At 44.2% G+C, this 19,216-nt stretch overlaps 1 protein-coding gene across 1 annotated transcript; it reads left to right on the top strand.

The window, feature by feature from the left end:
* Window positions 1–1,365: 1,365 nt before the first annotated feature.
* LOC139699039 (transcription factor Sox-2-like) lies at window positions 1,366–18,689 on the top strand. The gene is made up of 2 exons (XM_071598042.1): window positions 1,366–1,858; window positions 17,740–18,689. The coding sequence occupies exons 1-2, from the start codon at window positions 1,366–1,368 to the stop codon at window positions 18,687–18,689; spliced, it is 1,443 nt and encodes a 480-aa protein (XP_071454143.1).
* Window positions 18,690–19,216: the final 527 nt, after the last annotated feature.

Raw genomic sequence — 19,216 nt, 5'->3', positions numbered from 1 at the left:
TTTTTTTGAACCGTTTTCCATTAACCCCTTTCTCTAGAACCACATCAGTTATTTATTAATTCTTTATAGAAAGACCCGAAAACCATTCCTTTTGGAGCTGATGGTTTCAACAAATGGATTTAATCCCACTTTGAAGAGAGGTTGCTCTCATGGAAGATATTCAGAAAGGGAGATTGAAGATGAAAGCGTGAAATTCGTCAAGACGAGCCCAAATTGGAGAAAGAAACGACTGGAGGGGCTCTTGAGATCCTCTCCCCCGTGGGACACCCGAACCTTGTCTCCCCCTCTTTACAGGAATCCGTCTGCCAGCCCTCGAGGAGATAAACATTCGGAGCCATTGCTACATAAGGAGTGCCAAGTGCGTAGACACTCCGCTAGGTGTCACCCAGAGGAGCTTTTTCTCCTCCGCGTGGCCTCACCTCGTCCACTCCCTACTTCCATAAGAACCCTTCCCAAACCCCTTCCACGACTCCTTCCAACCCTTTTGCCCACCTCCACATCCCTCACTGAGACCCTTCACACGTCTCAGGCCGCAAAAGAACAATCCTACTCCACCCTCCTCTCCCGTTTCTCCCTCGAGTCCTCCCCCGCCTCCATTCATGCCCTTCCTCTCCCCCCCCCCAGTTCGCTCTTTGAATGCATTCCATTCTACGCCCCTTTTCACACCCGGGGACAAAAGGGCGGCCTCCCCAACTGGCCCGGGAGGGGAAGAAAAGCTCCGCCAATCGCGTGGCGGCCATGAGCGAGCACTGCCGGCGCGCGCCTCACCCATTGGCCCGCTACCCCTTCGCGGTCGATCCCGCCTCCCTTCCCCGTCCTTCTCCTTCCGTCGATTTTTCCTTTTTCAACTCTCCGGACCGACACGCCTCCCCAGCGCCGCTCAGCGTGACGTCTCGCGCGCCCATTGGCCGATCCGGAGTCCCCGGCCAGTTCCACGTTCGCCGGAGTGGGAGGGGGGAGTGCGCCCTGGAGCGAGGGTGGGAGAGGTGGCAGGGAAGCGGCAGTCTCGTTTGGAAACTCTCACTGGTCAGCAGTGTCTCAGAGTATTGCTCGAGTGGGAGCGCTAAACCTGAATTTTGGGAAGGAGAGAGGAGGTAGCCGCGGCGAGTTTGTTGGTGACCGGGGGATCCGTCCGGAGGAAACGACGGTCGTTCAGGTCTCCGAAGCCCGGGAAACCTCCGGTGAAGTGTCCCCTGACCCACCCGCCTTCTCCGCGGCAAGTTCTCGCCACACCGTACTGCCACTAGAGAGGAAAGCCTTTGATTTTCTTTCATTTTCCATCTCTCGGACTTAATCGGTGCTGCTGTGCACCAAACCCCCTCCCTCGTGAGGTGCCGGACCAGAGAGTCAAATAAACACGCCATCATGTCCCTGCACCACCACCACCACTTGCATCCCTCATATCCCCTCCTCCCGCCACCACCGTCTGCATCTTCCGAAGCGGACGCCCTCCTTTCCGCCGCCCACCATCACCAACACCATCAACACCACCACCTGCACCCGCTCCTTGGAGGCGGTGCCGCTGAGCACCAGTCCGCTCAGCAACAGAGTGCCGGGCAGAGGCAACACCACGCCGCGTCCCAGGGACACTCCCTGTCCGCGACCGCCCAGAGTCACGCTCTCCAGCAGCAGCAGCAGGCGTCGATGGCGTTGCACCATCAGCACCACGGAGGCGGCGGCGGGACGCAGGGGGGCCACAGGGACCAACAAGGGTCTCAGGGCGGTGGTGCCAACGGTGGGCAATCGGCGCATATCAAGAGGCCCATGAACGCCTTCATGGTGTGGTCGAGGATCCAGAGAAGGAAGATTGCGCTCGAGAACCCAAAGATGCATAATTCGGAGATATCCAAGCGACTGGGTAAGTGTTCACGCCCACGTTTCGCTTTGACTATGTTTCATCTGCATCCATTTTTGTGCAATCATTAGAGTAATATTTCATTGTTAGCGCTGGGAATTATTTCATACCCAGTAAGTTCAGTTTTTCTTTAACGATTTTCCTTAATATTGTGGTAACGATTTTTGCTAGGGTTTAAGAATACCGTAATAACTAACGTCCGTTTTCGTATGGTGTTTAGATGCCATTATAGTCGAAGCGCACACTTTATGGCCAAAAGGCAAGCCATAATTATCGGATTGCAGATGTAATTTTTTCCTGAGTAAGTAATGGAAATGTTCCTCCTCGCATTATGCTCGGATGCCAGTTGCGCTACTAAAATGAGTTTTCGCGGGGGAAATTTTGAAACATTATTACTCTTCGCTGTAATGCTCTTAGCATACTTTCTACAAGTTACCTGGCATGTAGAATGGACATGCGGGATACATACTATCATCATCCGAAATTTTTAGTGAAATCTTTGGCAATAACTGTATTGCCATTCGATCATGAAAGAAATGATAACTTTAGCAAGAATGCCACATATCATGACACGGCTAGGTTATTGCTACGGCTAGGCAAGACTCGAGTTTCTCAATAAATGTTTGTTCATAATTTTTCCTCTCATGGGATTGCCTCGTGAGATGAATTCGGTAAGCACAGATAAGTGACTATTTTTCTTAAATTTCAGATCAAAGTTCTTCTATTCAGATTATAAAATACGATTTTTTAAATAGCTAATTCCTGAGATAACCTAGTTCATTTTAAATAAAATAGGAACACTACTTATCTTTCAATTGGATGTTGTACCAGAGGTATTGAGTAGCAGTATCCACGGGAAACTGTGCCCTCATAGTGTTACTACTCTAATGTCGTTCGATGTTGACGGATGATTTTCATCGAAATTGTTACATTTATTTTTGTATGTAATTTTAAAAGTGTACCTTAACGTAATTCAAATATTATACGCGTATTTAAATAAGTAATATTATACAGTATAGATATTTCCTCGCCGCTGAAAGATGTTGAATAGTTTAATAATTTTCGCTGGAATAACTAAAGGACAACGCGTGCATCCGGTTGACTGTTTTTCTCAAAATCAGGAGTGTGTTAGGTAATCTTTCACGGTAAACGAATGTGGTCTCTGCTGTTTCACCACCTCTAACGAGTGTTGTGTATTTGCATGATATGTAGCCTTAAATCTCCTTTATGTGCTCGTAATGCCACACGGGATTTATGGATCGCGAATGAAAGTGATTTTTCTTGCTATCCACCTTAGCTTTCTTGCTAAGCGAGGGTGACTTAAAATGAGGCTTGAGACTCAATTGCCATTGGTGCGCGTTGCCGTTACCATGTAAATTATTCTCGTGGGCAGCAGAGGAGATATTGTTTTGAGGTTGACTGTTTCTGTTGTGGCACCATGCCCACTTGTTGGCCTTGTATTGTGAAAAAGGTAGTTGTTCATAATATTCCCCCACTTTATTTCCTGGTTTCTAAATTAAGTACATCTACATGGTACACTGTAAGCCACTCCTTAGGTGTGCGGCAGGGAGTTGATTCCTCACGTTGCTTGCGGCATCAAAATTTAGTTTGACGTAAATATTGATTTCTGATAGATATTTACAGGAATTGTGAAAACAAATTAGTCAGCTACATTCAGTGCGATACCAGTGTCCAATATTTACCTTAGTTTATGATACGAGCTGCTACTTACGGGGACAATAAAATATGGGTTGAATAAGTTATTGACATTTCATTTAGGAAGTTATTCAGGAAGGGTAAAGGTCGTGTTTCTGACAGGTCTCTTCTACATTACAGAGCTTGAAGACTCCGCGATAGATGTACGAAAAGGCTTGAGTTTTGAATTATTTGTCATAATTTAGGTCTCAATTTGTTTATTTAATCTATATCCCAATGTCGGAAGGCTCAATATCTTCATTATTAATCCATGCAAGGAGGGAAAACTCTTACTTATTTAAAATATCCACATAATACGTACCAGGTCACTGCGGAAGAGTTTGGCGTTGTTTGTTGGTTCATGAGATGTTGCATTATTATGATGTCATATTAATTTTGACAGTTGAGGATTGTGAAACGTGATATTTACCAATATTGTGGTCATGAATTGTGGAAAAGGATTCCGTCCATCGATTCATTTTCTACCAGCTTAACACGGTGTTAACATACAATATACCCACTCCTTAAGTGATCAGCTCAAATGATTATTTAATTTATAACATTATAAATAATAATGCATGTCGATATATGTTATCGTCAGTACCAGGATGTCTGACTATGAAGCCCACTTACAGCTCATCATGTTGCTATAAATTCCCACAGATTTATATTACGATTGAAATTCATTTGGGTACTAACAGCTTTATTAAGTGACCCCATGGTTTTCTGTGTTATTAGACATTTGACCGTTTGTTTTTTAGTCAACTATTAGGAAATTCTTGTTTAAATGAAGTTGAGCAGAGCGCTTTGGTGGTTTACCATAATTGGGTACGCGGTGGGTCTCTCAGGTGTTCTCGTTAGCATGTTGTCAAATAAAACACCAGGTCCATCGCGGATCGGCGTGTAAATGTTCCAAAGATGATCCTCCCCCACCTACCAGAAGTTCCCGCCGGTGATCTTTCATTGTCGGCAGCTATGAGTCGCCCACGCAGCGCACCGGTGATTTGCCTCCCGTGCTCTCGGCTTCCTCCCCGTGACTAAACGCGAACGACTCCTTCCCAGTCCCACGCCGGTGCCAAGGCTCATTAGTAACATGTCCATGGCTTAATTTGGATCTCTATGTTCTAGTGACTCATTTTTACACCCCGTGCTGTGTACGAAATGATTGGCGTTACTTTCTCAGAGATTATGCACTTCGAATGGTTTGAGAGAGGCTACCATCTAGCATTCGGATACTCAAAAAATTAGTGGCATTAACTGTTGGATGTACCTCAAGTATAAAGCTGGATAATGCTGCTTCAATGTACATGTGCACCAGCCAACTTCCTCACTAGGCGGATTGTGGGGTTATATGTCTGATATAGATATGTGATACAGGTATGTGATAGGTACCCCACTTCTGCCTGAATACTAAGTTGTGTGTTGCTAGAAAATTCCATTGTAGGATTTAATGTTACTGTTTCAAATCTTAGTAATCATACACATTACCCTGATTTAAAAAAATCATTAAGTTTTGGTTATCAATAAAAATATTATCGGGCGTTTCGCATAGACAATGATCGTGTTTCCTATGAGTGAAGGACTAGTACTAGAATCATCCGCTGCGGTGCCTTTCTCTCGTTTTATCCCTGCGGTCGCATCAACCAAATTAGTTTGGTGGCATAATAATTCCCTCGGAGCAGAAGGCAAACTAGAGTATCCTGAACTTTTTTAAAAATCTACTTCTCTTTTTATGAAAAATAGGAATTTCAGACTAATTCCGCTGACATACCCGTCACACGCCTGCTCACTTCTCGTAGCATGTTTTCACGAATAGTGTATTTTCACTGTACGTTTCCCAATTCCTCGATCAAAGTCTTCTCTCGTGGATCACATACGCTGACCGCGTATTCCAAAGTTGGGCCCAACTAAAACGGACTTGTCATCTTTCTTAGCATTTTCCTGAACTTCGTCTAATGCAACCTTGACCAGACCGGCATATCTTTTGATATGAGTACGTAAGAATTGTGCATGGAGCGTCCGATATTCGATTCTCATATGATGCTATTTTGGCGTACGTGCATTTCTGACGGTTTTTTGTTATCGGGAATCTCGTCCAATAATTTTGTGTTCAATTTTTAGCCAATGGGATATCAACTAATTGAGTGATTTTATGCCAAACATACCCGTCACCATTACCCCTCCCTATGGAATGACATCAACTCGGGAATGGATTGCCACGATCAGCTAGCTGGTTTTTCTTGCATGTTGTCCTCCAACCAAAGGATTACTTATATATGGTTAACTTACTTTTCAAAAATTTAATATTCCCTTAAATTAACATAATTAAGTATTCGTTCCTACCATCACCTCGTGGTGGTTCGCAGAGCGAAAAGATGTTTTTAATTGGCTAATTTCAGATTTATGGCATATTTTAGCTGAATTAATGCTCGTAATACATTTGGCGATTTATGGCAGCCATGTAATGGAAGTAGACCAGACAAGCATCTGTAATTATAATATTATTTTTGGACGGCTTGATCGAGGGAGAAAGATTTTTGTGGATGGTGTCTCACGTAGATCAAAGCAAAAGATGCTTAGGAATTAGCAATACTGCAAATTTTAAGGCCCAGATTGTGTCCCAGATCAGAAAATCGTGGCTTAGACAGATATTTTTAGGGCTCTTCACCGAAGTAAGGTGCTGTTAAAAATCCTTTATGCTTCATAAACATATGATGGTATCCTTGTGTGCTGTTTTGTAATAGCGATATTTCGTAACATACATGTAAAAGGATAAATCCTTATATGGATTTACACAACGGACGCAAAGGGAGGAGAGGGCTTGTATGTATCCCAGGTAGCTGTGGATGGAATTGCCGGTTAGGGAAGGTTGTCGTCATGTTTCAAAGTTTTAATCATCCCCAAAACACTTAACAATGAGCTTGTACTGAGGGGTTCAGAATGTTGCTCATGTATCGGCATGATTAAGAAACTGTATGCAGGCAAATCTTGGGTAGTGATCTCCCGGCAATTTTTGTTACATATGACATGTACTCCAGGAAAGTCATGTCCTATTGCATCTCCGTAGGTGAACTGAGAAACTCTACGGAAAAGTATGCACTTTCTAATCTTCTTTATGATTATCTACGTTGTAGTACAGAGTGGGGTAAGATACCCATTATCAGTGCCTACGCACTCCTTTCCAATATGCTCTATATTAAATTAGTCCGACCTTCAGCTGAAAGCACATGAGCCTTCAATATACAGCCACAATTTCTCCGCTATTTCCCACTGCAGATTTACAATTGCGACGGTAATCGTTTAGAAATATTTAATTAAGTGGTGTCTCGACCCCTTTCAAATATGTGCTGCGACTGATTCGGTGAAATATTTATTTTAACTTATCATTGATATTGCTTCCTCTGACCCTGTCAGTTTTTTTTTCTGCCTAGACCTCTTTTGGAGAGGGGTGGCTTTTTTCTAAAGTGTGTAACGTAAAATCCCATGCCACATGGCCTAGCCGTATCGTAGGGTGTGACAAAATGAGAATTTTACTTTCGAACCGATCGGAATACGATATCTTTTTCACTGGAATTTTTCTCAGGATTACATCGTCATCTAGCTATGGTAAAAATGTTATCGAGTATTAAAAGTAGTCGTATGTGACGATGGATAAAATTGTCCCGTCTGTTGTTACAGTAATTTTCACTTATATTCTCGTTAGCATCACATCCATCGGAAAAGATGAAATTGTTCCCTTTCAGCGTGAATTTAGAAAGTTTTTTTCTAACAGTTGGAGTCATTCTCGCAAAATCGCTGATTGAAGCAACTAACCTCCAAGGTTATCGACATAATACCCCGCAAGCCGCCGCAAGGGTGTGTGGCGGTGGGTGTTAGGTCACCACCCGTAAAAGAGAATGATAATCTAGGAATAGTCTAGAAGAAGGCTTCACATTGTTATTTGATAACAATGTGAAACCTCCTCTTTGTACAATACCATTTCTCAAGGACGACTGACTTCCACATGTTTTCATTCTGGTTTCCCCACATCCTCTGACGTACTCGTATGCATATGCCAAAGTTTATGGGGTGTTCCCTGACTTTGGTATCTCGGGGAGTCCAACGTATCCTTGTCGAGCAATGCCTGAGTTTCCTTCGTGAGCCGTTTTGTTTCGTTGGGGTGGAATCCCTCGGTGTGCGCTTGTCCCTATCAATAAGCCTCCCATCCTCTTATTTCTTACTTGCGCATACCCGAGAAATAGACTACCTCTATCTCCGTTTAAGGCTTCTGGCCTGAGTGTTATCGCGGAGGCTTTGTGTTGGCCGGCATCGGGAGCAGAGGGTTCTCGAGTGGTCTAATTTTATTTTTTGTTGGACGAGGGTAAAATCGGAAAGACATGTGAAGAGTCATGAGAGAGGGTCGGGAAGGGGCGAGGGCGATGATCACAAGGGCGCAGAGTTGGAGGGGAGGTGGGCCAGGGCGCACATGTGCGGGAATTTTTTCCCTGCCCACGGCGCCAATGTTTCCCTCCGTGATCTCTCCAAGTTAGCAACTGAAACAGATTTTCTCCCCTTTCATTCCGCACTGTCTCCGGTCCGCGTTGGCAGGGGTTTTTGCGTGTCGTAACACGACCGTCATTACCCAAGCTTAACGTTAATTGGTTTTCACCGCTCGTGCACCATTCCTGGTGCATCGAAATCGTCCACAGCGATTTACTCGGCCATAGTTTAGTGTTCAGGATCGCAGAGATCTCTGCCCCTTCTTTTTGTACCGGAGTAAATAAAAATTGGGCAGGCAAAGTGAAAACTTTTACCTGCTCTATTTCGATACTTGTACTATACGCGGAAATTGATTGCGGGACGGCGGGCACTGTTATGTTCTTAAACTTGGAATAGCAATCCTCACAGGTACTTCGTGGATTTTTGGAGAACCACCTAATGAAAGAGAGAGCGTACTTCATCGCAGAATTTACTTTGCTTACTTTTTGGTTACTTTTGGTTAATTTACTCAGAAAAAACCTGACAATGAGGAAGCTATAGAAAGGCACAAGAGGCACAGGGCACCCAGGTTTTTCCTACGACACAGAGGAATTATATTGTTAGTTTTCACCACCGAGATACATTAATAGTCATAGTCACAAATAGTATTCTTTTTGCTCACCACGGTGTGTCATGATAACTTCGAACAGAAGACTCTGTGAAAAAATTAAATTAACTTATGCTAAAATTTTATGAATCTGCATCTACACAATACCCCACAAGCCGCCGCTAGAGCGTGTGGCGGGGGGTGTTCGTGCGTAACCCAGAATATCACCACATGTAAAACTAAAAAATTCATGGAAATTGACATACACAGAGGCGTATATATTCATGCAAAAACCATTTGAACTCACGCACATGCAAGTACTTAAACACATGTAAAGAACTCATGACTTAGGAAAGAACCCAAAAATGAACGAAAGACTCCATGAATTCAATGATTTTAGGCTCAACTTGATGGAAATTATGAGGAAAATTGAATAATAACAAATTTGTAAGTTCCACTGATTTTTATTTCATAAACGACCGGTTTCGTCGAACACCTGATGATGTCAACTATTCGACGAAACCGGTCGGTTTTAAAATAAAAATCAGTAGAACTTAGAAAGTTATCATTATTCACTTTTCGAAAGACTCCTTGTTTTCCACATGTTTTTGTCCAATGATACATGGCATATTACGCAAGTGGAGTGATTTTCCACTTAAAGGGGCGGATAATTGTTGAAAATTGGTAAAATGCAACAATTATTGTATTATTACTGTGGGCGAGTGTTTTTGTAAAAAAACTAACATACTCGATGCGTGTCGATACTAATAATTCTTCAGGTATTGTTGGTGTCTTAACAACACCCGCCATATGCCCTTTCTGCGGCTTACGGGGTACTGTTCAGACGTAGATGGTTGATGATAATAAATAGCGGTTGATGGTATTGGGAGACTATCCATCTGGGTGTCGCGTCATTGATTTTTTTCATTGGTGATTTAAAATAAAATATGATATGTCAGGGGTCTTAAGCTATACCTTTAATATTTAATTTTCGGCCGTAAGACGACCATCTGTGTGGCTAGCTGTTATATAGTATTACACTTACTAAATCAACACCTGTTTCTGTTCTGTTTGCTTTTTCTCCGCGCTATCGGCGCCGTCTCAAGTGTTTTAGCATTTTGGTAGTTGCATGTCCCTTGCGCAATGCAGATTTTTTCGTCCAGTGATCCGGTAGATGTATGTGTTGACATATTGTCGTATTTCGACTGAGTTTGGGTTAACATTCATGCCTCTTAAACTACAAAGGCACGCCAAGGATCAATGGAAAACTGTGCAATCACCCACTCGGGTCGCGTAAGTGTGTGGAAGAATTGACATTTCGTGGATTAGTTTCACGTTACACTGAAACGAAATGCAGAGCACCGCACTCGCAAACACGACTGGCTGATACACCGGCATCGTTATAAATCAGACGGGACAATTCAATTTGCCCGAGTCCCGAAAAGCCTCAGTCATCAACGTTAGTTAAGCAGCCCTCAAAAACGTTTTCGAGGTGAGTTCACCTCGCTCCTGAACTCTAGGGCGTGCGAACTTAACGCAAGGCCAAGGGACTGTTCTTTCCCCGTAACTCCTTTTATTTTTTACCATGTCCTACCCCTCTTGAATGTCAAACAACTAACTGGTGAATGGCCGCGGATCGAGACGAAACGAATAAGGTTGAATCCAGTTTACTTCGGTGATTATTAGCACCGGGTAGTTATGATACCACGCTATTCATTGACCGCTAAGATGGAAAATATTTTAATAGCAATCGACAAAAATTTCTTTTTATAGGTTCTTTTTGCCTTATATTTTCATATGACATACTTTAATTGTTTCAATATCCTCATAGCCTAGGCATGCGAATACCCGTGGAATACCCCGCTGACCCGAAAGAAATGTAGAATGCGCTCACCAACTTCCAGCGTCCTCCAATTCAACTGCTGATTTCCATGCGTAAATGTACGAACGAAGAAGCGGGGCGGGCGAAAACTACGCCACTGGGTACGGTCGGCAATAACCGTTTCAGGGGAGTGCGCCCTGTCCGGCTTCATTTGTTTTCCACCCGCGGCTCGCGCACGTCCCAATCTCCCGCCGCAATCACAATTCCGACGTGCGACCTCGGGACGCCATTCGGCAGCGAACAATGGAGCGACAATGGCGTAAACATTGCCTCCGTAATTGAATAAACCCTGCCCGCTCCCCCTTCAAATGCCCCCCTCTCCCCCATTCCTCATACGCGCAGACGGCCCTCCATATAATCGCGACACTCTTGTCTCTCATTCTCTCTGTCCGCCCGCTGCATCCAATTGTTTGCGACGCCGCGTAGTTTTTTCTCCCGTGGATGCGCAAGTGCTGCACTTGTGTTTGCAAATGTATCGGAAAAAAAATGAAAGGAAGGGTGTCAATCGCATCACGCGGGGTGCCACGGGGTGGTGTTTTTCTCTCATCCGATCGATATATTTTTTTTCTAATTGTGACGGCCGTTCCCAAACATTTGGCCAAGTTTTGTTTGGGTATCCGAACCTCGGAAGAGTAATTTAATTCCCCACGGTGTGTGGTACCCATCATTCGTACCGGTTTGGTCGCGGGTGTGGCCGAGATATCGTGGGCTCCAGTTGCTCACCTTTTTAAAATTCGATATGATCTACATCCGTTATAAACTGTGCCCAGTAAGGCACCGCAAGGACGTGTGGTTGGGCGTGGAGGTGTTATGGCACCAGACATTCCTGCGTAAAAATTAATCCACGCATGTATCATGTATAATATCATCAATGAGTATGAACGTTGTTGAATAATCGGTGTTTGAAATTGTTTCAACTGTAACTTGTAGATTTTTCACCTTCGTGCAGATGAAATGACACAGTAATTCCACACTTGGTATAAATATCAAAGAAGTACTGCGTGACATCATCATGTCATATCAAAATACGACCATATATCGATAAGCAGGGTATCCTGTTTTTCGATGTGTCCTGATGTTGTCATAGTGGTGAAACCATGGTTGTTTAGCATGAATTTGAATGATGGAATTTCATTTCATGGTGTTTCATTGCACCTACATGCTGTGTTTGACGAAGTAATTAAATTTTGACAAGAAGTAAGGTGTCCCAATGCTCACGTAAAATATCAACCTCCATCGGAGCGATATGCGTAATTAGCGTAGTGTTTACGCTATGATTATGTGAAATCGTAAGTGAGACAGAGTGACCAGTTTATTTTGTCCTCCTTCCTGCCGCAATCCTTTGTTCCTTTTTACGGGTGGTGACCTAGCACCCCCCACCACGCCCTTGCATCGGCTTGCGGGGTATTATGCAGATGTAGAATCCCTCGTGGTGAAATTGTTTGTGTTCTACATATGCATAATGTGTAAAAATGTGTTCTCGTGTAAACGAGTAGAACAAAACTCCATTTTAGTATAATATTGGGACTGCTGGTGCCAATTTTGCGCCATGTGTTAGAATTTTAAGCCTCTGCATGGAGTATTTCATTAGCTGTAGTGGTAATATAAACGCTGAACTTTATAATGTATATATTTCCTCCCATCAGTCATAGCAAGCAATTTTGGGTTTTCGGTAGGGTTACTATTATCCATAACATCTAGCGCATGTTATCTTACTGCTGTCTAGCCATGAATCCATAGTAGAATGACGCGGAACATTACTAATGTCTGATTGTGTTTTTTAATAATGACAATAAAATACTATCCTAACTTTTCCTAGGTAGAGTTAGCTGAAATTGCGATACTTTATGTGAGAGCGTATACGCTTTATATCTATGTTACAAATATGTCACATTTGTTTTTGGTATACTCCCACGTTGTTATACCAGTATGTACCTTGTATCTGCCAATGCGACGGGTTTGGCTAATATTTCAGTCGGTATCTTCAAATCCGTCATTTGCATACGACGCAAAAGCCTGCGTTTCATGTTGCAGTCCTATTTTTTTTGTTAATACAAACATTTCCTGTAAAATTTCTGTTTTTCCGACCGAAGTCTCTATCTATCCACGTTTTTCAGATGATATTTTTCAGAATTGTCGTTTTCAAACTCCTACATGGATAAGTGACTCGACAATACCGATGCTGAAAGTTTTAATACATTTCAGTTGAATGTAAGAGTGTTAGTAATTCGGGGTATTGGTAATTAGTACCGAATCCAATTTGTGGCCAACTGATGAATGTAGGTGGTTTACTTTCTTCACAACCGCAAAATACAGCTTATGCAAAAAAAAGTGTTAAAATCAGTATACTTTCAAATTAAAATCTTTATGCTCATAAAAAATGCTGGCAATTAGGAGAAATTGTCACTTTTATCTTAATGGAACTGGGAAATATTATAGTCATACGCGTATCACTACTCGAATTCGGCCACCATCTAAATGTCGCCATTCGCGAGCAAGATAATTTCCGCATTTCTCTTAAAAACTAGCCCAAGGTTTTGGTCAGGAAGCCTCAAGATTCTTGTTTCCTATCTCGTGTGGCACTTTCCTCTCGCTCCCACTTTGCCGACTCAGTTTTATTTCTCACATCTTCACGGTCCTGTGCGGAAGAATCCTTCCGGTCAAGATGGTACGATGCGCACTCGTAGTCTTGTCTTCTATCCTCCGAATACCTATTGCGTTGAGCGGTAATGGGCACGACGGAATGATAATGGGCGCTGTTCATTTCACAAATTTGGAAGGAGGTCTGTGGTCCTTTGATGGGAATGGGTCCGCGTTGGTATTAGGTGCAGAGCATTGCCATCCCTTCGTCGCACGTCGTTTACGCTACTTTGCAGGGCATGTAGATGTGTATCTAGTATCATAATCTGGCTGCATTCTCTTCGGGCGTCATATAATTCGAGATCATTTCCTCGCCTGCCTTTGAACGGCCCCCTCACCCCGTGGTGAAAAAGAATGGGCGCGCAAGGAAAAGAAGGCCCAGTACTCTTTATTCTGTGTTTATTCCTTTTCGTCATTGTCGCGCACAAGTTGCCGCGCGGCCGGGCCCTTTGTACTCCTTAAGGTCCCACAAAACCGGGCCATTCTTCCTTCTCCCATTCTTTCACCCCCTCTTGTCATTTTTGCCTGCTTCCCTCATACGCGCACCCTTCACCTTTTTTCCCCATTGTGCGTGCTTGCCCTCCCCTTGGGGATTCCCACACTCCTTGCCTCCTCTCCCGTTTGGACTCCTCTTTCACCTGGTTCGAACCCAAATGAGTAGGAGATAGAGGGAGGGAGTTTAGCCTGGAAGACCAGGTGGTCATATAAAAAGGTGGAGATACTTGGGTGGGGGGTTTGGAAGGAGGGGTAGCGGCCTCGCGGGTCCCGTCCCATCCGTCAATGGCATTCGATGGGCATAAGTCCCGGGGTGAGAGACTGGGGGCGCTTTTGACTGAGAGGCGAGGGGAGGGCGGTTCCCTCTGGGGGGTGAGTGTTGGGGATTAGGGTGCCGGTGCTCCTCTGCCACCGGCTCACGTGAATTCCCGCCCCTGGCATCCTGAGGTTCGGAAAGTCGGGACGGGATGGAAGTTTTGGTGTGATTTCGTACCCCCAAGGCTGGGATGTTTCCCTAGGAGGTCTTCACGTTCCTTCCTTCCCGGAAGGAACCGCGAGGAGGGGATTTAAGGGGGTCACCAGGGGGGGCGCACATTCGTCTTGAGGATGAGTGAATGGCGAAGCCACCCGAGTATCCAGTGAGGGGATGAAGTGTGGCTTTCCAGCGGGAAAAGGGGAGTGGGTTATTTTGTTACCTCGTGTGTTGGAGGATGCTTCGGTTTGTGAGTAGGGATCCGGAGATTCGCGTGCGTGGATAGGCTGCCTTTTGTGGTACAATGTACATCAATTATGTGCATTCAAGAGGGCAATGATCTATCTCTTCCTCGGCTCTCAGCGGCCCTGCGATATCAGTATTCCGCATTGAAATGACTTGAAATTCGACTTAGGAGCGTACGTTATGAATCGATATGCAAGGGTGCGGAAGAACCTCTTCGCATGGAAAATGTGTCAGACGTAATGCATGCATTGTATAGAGTAATGGATTGAATTAAATATACATTGATTGGGTGTCGATTCTACAATTCGATGCGCGTATTATTCTCTTCTGTTCTCCAAATGCGGCGGGAAGTGTCGAACATTTCTAGCCAATTTTCCCTGTTATTCATTCATTTTCCTTTTGGGTCTATAGGTCTATTCTTGTTTTTAAGTTATTCACATGGTAGGAATTTCTATACATTTTTGGAAGTTTCATTATCAGTGCTCTTTGTGGATTTAATATTGAATGCTGGACTTGATGTTGCGCACAGGAGTTGAATTCACAGTCATGAACCCGAAAGTTGGTCTAATATATTTCTCGGCAAAATAGGATTGACGAAATTAACACTTATACTCTCTTCTTCCACTTAACCCTTAGGTAATTACATAGAAGACAATTACATACACCCTAGCCCTAAGTTAGAGGTGAATCCAGTTAGGCGCACCAACTATTTACATTTGGTTCGCTTAGTTTGAACGTGAATTTCTCTTTCAATGTACGTTCAAATATTCACCTGAGCAAGTGGTTGTACTTCTAACATTCTTTATCTGTTACCCGTGGGAACAAATAATGTGTAAGATGCACTTTTAACATCGTTCTTCGCTTTACTTTATTCGCAATAAAGTAGATTATTGATATCTTTGTATGGGCAGCTACGAGATTATCTTCAAATATTTTTATTCATGTAAATACAAGCGTATCTTCAACTTAATGTTTGACGAATAGACATGCCTGTGTACCACGGTAGTCACATTGAACTTTTCAGGAAAGCAGCTTAGCCAGAGTTACGATAAGCTTAAGGATAGGAAATGTTTTAGTTCGGCCGCTAGATAAATTTGGCAAATCAGTTTTGATACAGAGCAACTTATTATACGCAATGTAACAATTTATTTAGCAATAAAATATTTTCCTCTAAAATAACGATAATGCGTTGACCTTAAAGGTAATGGTAAAACCGTAAGTGGTGACATTTCATCTTCTGAAGTTCAGTGACGGTCACGTATTCTATCGTTAACAGTGTGATATTATTCATGTTATCTATTTGATATCCACATTTCGGACAACGAAGTTAGGTTGGCATGATTATATCCACATTTCGGGCAACGAAGTTAGGTTGGCATGATTTATTAGCTCGGTTACCTGCGCGTGAAGTTAAATTTCTCCTTTTGATTATGTAAAGTTTTAGTTCTTGTTAGTCGAACGACATTTCCGTTCCACCAAATTCAAGCATAACGCACATTTCTAGAAGCATTTTGCCCACAACCAAGGGATGAGGCAGGAACTTACGAAGATAATGGAAATAGGGAGGTGGGACGGAGGGGGGGAGGTAAAGTTGGAAAGCTAGGGAAAGAAAGGACTTGGACATGAATAGGTTTCGCTGGGGAAACCAGTGGCCCCCCACACTTGCGCTCAAATGGCCTCAACGAGTGAGGGGGGATAAGATTGGGGTTTCCCCAGGATCTGCTCCCCAAAGCACCCGTGGGTAGGGTGGAAGGTGTTTGCATGGGGTGTAGGGTGCCATTGTGGAGGTAATCCACTGTGTGTGCAAGTTGGAAAAACCCAAGTGTTTCTCTCTCCTTGTCCTTCCCAGCGTACGGGGTTTGCATTTCATGGGTCGCTAGTCAGGAAGTGACCACGTGGCTACTAATTTTTGTCCCCCATGTGTCGCACATCTTTTTTCGTGTTTCTTTGATGTTGATGAATTCTTCTCATTTTTAATATGCTTCGCCCATATTTCGGCTTGCCTTTCTTGACAGTAACAGAGGACTTCATCTCCCGAAAGACAAATTTATACAGAATTCCATTAGCCTCCGATTATCGGGCAGTATTCTACTCTTTCAGGACGGACCAATCACCAGTACATTTGATCTACTCATTAATATTCCCAACACCCCACCACTTGCCCTTCCGGGTGCTTATGATATGCTAGTTTGCTTATCGCTAATTCTCTTACACTGTTTTGTGTTTCACTTTCTTACCTTCTTAAATTTCCAATAGGGGCTTTCCTTGAGTATAAATTGTATAAAGGATGTTGTGAAGTTGCGAAGATTGCTTTTTGTAATAGGTGTAATCAAATATATTCTTTCTGCAGCCTTATCAAATCCATTAAAAACACCTCTATCAAACGATTGCATCAAAAAAATTCTTGTTTATAACGCACTCATAGTATGCTAGCTTGCCTTCTCCCGAAAACTCATTGCATCATTAGTTATCACAGCAAATTGTAGGGCTTTTTATGAAGAATCGCTGTCAAGAATAGGTCCTGTTCCTAAAGAGGAAAAGGTTTCTTCGCCTAATTCAAAATTTCCCGAGGTTCCTTACTCTTAGGTATACTTCCTCACCAGCCCTCATCGCCAGGTGAACCATTGCTCCACGAAGCATAGTGAGCTTCAAAATTCTTCCGCAGTGTACACCAAATACAGGTGGTAAATAAAGAAAGCCAATTAATTTCATTGGCGGGGAATCTACGGATGGGTCGGTATTAAGTGATAGCGAGTAGATTTTATAGGTGCCAAATGGGAATTACTAACTGGGAGCGTAGATTTTTCAGTCATCAATTTGTTGGAGTACATATCCTTCGTTTTGTCGCGGTCAAGAATGTGGTCTTCATGTTCGTCTTATCTACAAGAGTGCTTATCACTGGGTGTATTCGGTCCTCAGCCATGTTAGATTGTTTATTATAGTGATTAATTGGTCATGATGGATGGCATTCGGTAACTTCAGGTAACTTATTTTTACAATTAAATTGCCTCAAATTGAATTAGAAAAAATATATCCTTATTACTTTCCAAGTTGCAATGCCTTCGTTTTCCCTTGCTACGAAGTGTCACTTCGATTCCAGACCATTCCATCGTCCAGATCAATCCATCATTCTACTTCTCTTAATTTAGAGCAATGGCCGCAAGTTTACGGTGTTCTCAGTGGGCAAATTGTTCATTATTAAAGTGATTACCGCTGAATATTTAGTGAATTATGGTCGCTTTCCCTGAGGAATCTTCCTGGCTAATTTATCAATAGTGCTATTTGGAAATTATGGGTGTACATGTATTGGATAGATAAAAATGAAGAATGCTTGAATTATATGTTAGATTGTTCAGCTTCTAATTGAATTTCTTGTTCTTTCACTATAGGTGCCGAGTGGAAGCTATTGAGCGAGGGCGAGAAGAGGCCTTTCATCGACGAGGCTAAGCGCCTCCGCGCGGTCCACATGAAGGAGCACCCGGACTACAAGTACAGGCCGCGAAGGAAGCCCAAAGCCATCCATCAGCAACACCATCACGCGCACCCCCTTGGACCCTCTGCACATCACCAGTTCCACGCGCATCAAGGCGCAGCTGCGGCCGCCGCGCACCACCACGCCCTCAAGACGGCTTTCCCCTCGTTCCCACTCCCTGCGTACTTCCCCACCGTCGACCCCCTGGCCGCTTATCTCCACCACCACCAACAGCAACAACAACAGCAACAGCAGCAGCAACAACAATCGCAGCAGGGTCACCAGCAGCAGCAGTCCGCCTCCGGGATCCCCAGCTCCAATTGCCTCCGGCAGAGGGACGACGGGAGCGTGTCCTCGCCCTCTTCATCACCCTCCGTATCACCATCCGCCGTGCCCAAGCACCACCACCGGCTACCCGCCGCGTCCGCCTACACCCCACCCCTTCCGCCACCCCCACCCCCGGCCATCCCACCCTACTTCGGCTCCGCTTTCGATGCCGTACACCTCTCCAAGCTGATACAGGCGTCATCAGCGGCTGCTGGTGTCTCTTCTACCTCGCCTACCACATCTACCACAGCCACGCTCTCCACGCCGTCCGATGGGTCTCAGCACCAGGGCCAGCAGCACTCCCCTGCCGCCGTGGTCAGCTCGTTCTATTCGTCCGTATACTCGGGGGCGGAGGGTGGGAAGTCCACCGCATCCTCCTCTTCTTCGTCGTCCTCGCCGCCCGCCTCGCCCTTTCAGCCGCCCCTGTCAGCCGCGGCCCTCTTCCACCCTTCGGCCGCGCCCAATCCGACGTCCATCCTGTACTCGAACCCGGCGGCGGCTATGGAGCAGCTAAGAAGGCCGGTGTCCGTCATTTTCTAAAGGGATTTCGACGCTTGCAGGACTTCAATGCGGGAGACTTCAATGCATGGTGATCGAAACTGTTATCACGAAGAATCCAACGGACTCTTTTCTTCGATCCTTTTCAAATGAGTTGCCCATTGCCAATGTCATTTCATTGCTATACTAACAATGCCCCCGCGAAACTTCTCACGTTCTCTATGCGTTTGAACCCCGCTGATGGCGTAATAGTTCAGGACTCAAAGCCACTATCACCTGAACGTGTGGACGTTAAGGGCGTGGTGGATATCAAGCCGCAGAGGTAGAAGAGCCATTGTGGATTAAAAAGATGAGAGCAATATAAAATTCGCTAATACCATTCATCGTTTGTGCCACGAAATTCGGTGGAAGAAGGAAGAGAATGTGTTGAATGGAAACTGTGGATATTTCAGTTAATTCTGTTATTCAATTCATGTGATATAAGAAGTATACGCGTGTGTACATGTAAATAGAATGCGCAGAAGCCAATGGAATTTTATTCTGAGTTGACAGAAGTGGCAGAATGGAAA

The sequence above is a fragment of the Hetaerina americana genome, unplaced genomic scaffold, assembly GCF_022747635.1.
Source record: "Hetaerina americana unplaced genomic scaffold, ioHetAmer1.1.p SCAF_9, whole genome shotgun sequence".
Taxonomy (NCBI): Eukaryota; Metazoa; Arthropoda; class Insecta; order Odonata; family Calopterygidae; genus Hetaerina; species Hetaerina americana.
The sequence above is the reverse complement of the archived record's forward strand: the minus strand, read 5'-3'. Positions and strand labels throughout refer to the sequence as shown.

Coding starts and splice junctions, on each gene's coding strand:
- LOC139699039 (XM_071598042.1), top strand. CDS start 1,366: ATGTCCCTGCACCACCACCACCACTTGCATCCCTCATATCCCCTCCTC. Junction 1,859..17,739: donor GGAGATATCCAAGCGACTGG/GTAAGTGTTCAC, acceptor CTTTCACTATAG/GTGCCGAGTGGAAGCTATTG.